At 56.7% G+C, this 2,907-nt stretch overlaps 1 protein-coding gene across 1 annotated transcript; it reads right to left on the reverse strand.

The window, feature by feature from the left end:
* Positions 1 to 1,085: 1,085 nt before the first annotated feature.
* On the reverse strand, positions 1,086 to 2,587 carry J4E90_009656 (uncharacterized protein; the record flags this gene model as incomplete). Its single annotated transcript, XM_051439175.1, has 2 exons — positions 1,086 to 2,295; positions 2,481 to 2,587. 2 exons carry the CDS (start codon positions 2,585 to 2,587, stop codon positions 1,086 to 1,088), a joined length of 1,317 nt encoding a protein of 438 aa, XP_051286779.1.
* Positions 2,588 to 2,907: the final 320 nt, after the last annotated feature.

The raw sequence follows: 2,907 nt of genomic DNA on the forward strand, positions 1-2,907 counted from the left end.
GCATTTGGCGGTGCATTATTCCGATTCAAGAACGAGGTGCATGGGGGGTTGGCAGTATATGTGTTGCGAGTGAGTATCGACGTCAACTCCAGCTCGCGTGCCCACACGCGGTAAGATTACAGCTAGGGATGTAGGGATCCGTCTCAGGAGCGATCTGGACAAACGCGGCTACGACCGCGTTCCCGCATCCTACATTGCTTTTTTCCAGAATAGATGAATGTCAGCACACTTGCAGCTCATCCCATTAGTGGAGATGACGTTATCAGGCGGTGAGAAAGCAGCAGGCCTGTGGATACTATCAAAACAACATCAGTTCTTCTTCCCCACCATCTTTTGTTTTCAAACTGAAAGGACCAATCTGAGGCGAGCTCGGAGGCCTCGTAGCAATGGCTCCCCTCAGATGCCGACTGGGCGCTATCGCTTCACCGCCAGAATTCTGCGCAATTTGGTTTCGGCAAAGAGAGATACAAAGGTTTCGTTCATAAGAGCACATCGTGTTTGACGATGGTTCGACCGAGCCCTGCATCGGGTAGAGCGACCAAACATTGCTTGTTCAGGCTGGTAAGGCAGGCCAAGGCTGGGGATTGGGGTTTAGAACCCTAACCGTATGTAGGCGAAGAGCATGTCTTTCGTACACAGCCTGCTTGTTTGATGGATCATGTTCGGCTTGCTTTGCACGCAAGACCGCATCTGCCATTGCTGGTGGTATACTGAGCTCGCAAAGCTGGGAAATAGGTAGCGCAAGACCTCGAGATAGCGTAGAAGTGAGGTGGCAGCTTTGCCGGTAGAATGCGTCTGGACAATGAATGGACGGTCGTGCAACGAACAAATCGTCAGGAGGTTTGTAGAGGCTGAAGGCAGTCAAGTAATGTCTGTTGCGATGAACTTGAGCAAGCAAGGCTGAGGGACACTAGTGAGCGCCCAGTCTGCCTATGTGCCCATTCGGCCCCGCGACTGTTGTAAAATTAGACCCGCATGGCCGCGCCAACAGTTCATCCGCAATGAACGATAGTGATAATTCGCTAAAAGGGGTTGTTTGTATGGGTATCACATTCTCCCTACATACGAAAACATACATGCTATTTCTATAATTCCCTAAAAGACCCCTCAACAGGTTTTCTACTAACTCCAGTATACTGCTGTTGTGGTAGTTGTTGCTGTTCCGCGCCCGGTGTGAAAGCGCGATATGGCTGCTGCTGCTGTCCCACACTTCCAGCCACGGGCGTATACGACCTCTGCCCTGGGTATGCTGGCGCCGCATTTGTGAAGGAGCCATGGTTTGTTGACTCGGAAGCTGCGTAGCCGGGCTGTAAAGCTGCTGGTGCTGGCGGGGGCGTGTAGGTATCGTACGACGCGGAGGGGTCGGTGTTGTAGGCGTAGGGGTTTGCGGCGGGTGGGGAGGGGGACTGGTGGCGATGGTCGGGTTCGTCGTAGTAGTCGCGTTGGTCGTAGGTTTGTGGTTGATTGTAGGTAGGTTGTTGGTTGTAGGGAGCTTGTTGGTTGTAGGGAGCTTGTTGGTTGTAAGAAGGTTGCTGGTTGTATTGACTGAGCTGGTCGTGGGAGTCGTAGGCTTGGGGAGCGCCTGGCGAGCGGCGGCCGTAGGGTTGTTGCTGCTGCTGCTGCTGCTGCTGCTGCTGCTGTGGCGCGTATCCTTCGTTTGCGCTGTAGACTGGTGATAGGTTGTGCCCTGGCGAACCTCTGCGATAGTCGTCCTGCTGCGCGTATGGTCGGCCGTATGCACCCTGGCCGTCCAACGGGGCTCCTTCGCTGACGAAAGAATCGGTTTGGTATCCGCTTTGAGGGTAGCCCTGACCGTAGTTGTCCATTGGCGATACCGGGGACCGGCCCGGGCCAGGCGACCGTCTTGATGCTGGCACGGCTGCCGCTGCTACGCCTGCCATCGATCCGCTTATTGGACTGCCGTTGCGGTCTAGCCTGTCCATTTCCATGTCGCCTTGCTTCTGAGGCGCAGGCTGTTCCTCGACTTGAACATGGACGTCGCGCCCGTCTTTCCATGTAGGCATTGCGGGCAGGGAGTCTTCGTTGACGACGGCTCTTGTCGAATCGAAAGTCGCGAACTGCGGTCTCTCGGGCTGCGCGGCTGGCGCGAAGGTGGGCATGGCGTTGGAGCGATACTGCTGATTGACCGGGCGGTGGTCGATTGGCGGAGGAGGCGGCGCAGCGGCATGCGCCTGAGCGTAGGGGTTCATGGGAGGAGGAGGCGCTCCATATGGCGTGGGATACGACGCAGCGGGATCGCTCTTGACGCGCTTATGGCCTCTTCCACCACTGCCGCTGCAGCAGCACGTACAGCATCTAAAGCAGCAGCAGGCGCACTCGGCGCCGCAGCATATGCATCGTGCTATGCAGGTAACCACGGATATGACGATGAGGGCGCCAATGATGATTACGACGATAACCGGCCATCTGTTGTCTGTGAGCAAAGGGGAAGCAGCCTGAGGCCTGGCGGTTCAACGCACTTGCAGTAGGCCTTGGCCATGCAGTTGTCCCATGAACTGAGCGTGTTCTTGGCCTCATCCAGCGGATTCCGGCGCGCAAACAGCGAGTGGACGAGTAGCGACGGCATGGCGATATCGAGTGTACAAGTCCTCCGTCCAGCGGGTTTAAGGGAGTCGTTCGCGGTGCAGAGGCCGGCCGGGGTATATGGCTATGGATGGGGATATAACGATCGACGGGACAGGACGTGCCTCATGTCGCTACAGGAGTTCACGGCATCAAGGAGGAAGTATAAGGCGAGGCGTGAGTGTCCGGGTCATGTGGTGGTGCATCGCTTGCTTTGACGTCCCCTGGAATGACGCTGGGTGCCAAAGGCGAAACGGCCGTGAAGCTTGGAAGGGGCGGGACATGGCCAAGCACCCATGCCGACGCGGTCGCCGTGGCTGAGTT

This window comes from Alternaria incomplexa (genome assembly GCF_024043165.1).
Source record: "Alternaria incomplexa strain BMP 0042 chromosome Unknown scaffold_17, whole genome shotgun sequence".
Lineage (NCBI taxonomy): Eukaryota > Fungi > Ascomycota > Dothideomycetes > Pleosporales > Pleosporaceae > Alternaria > Alternaria incomplexa.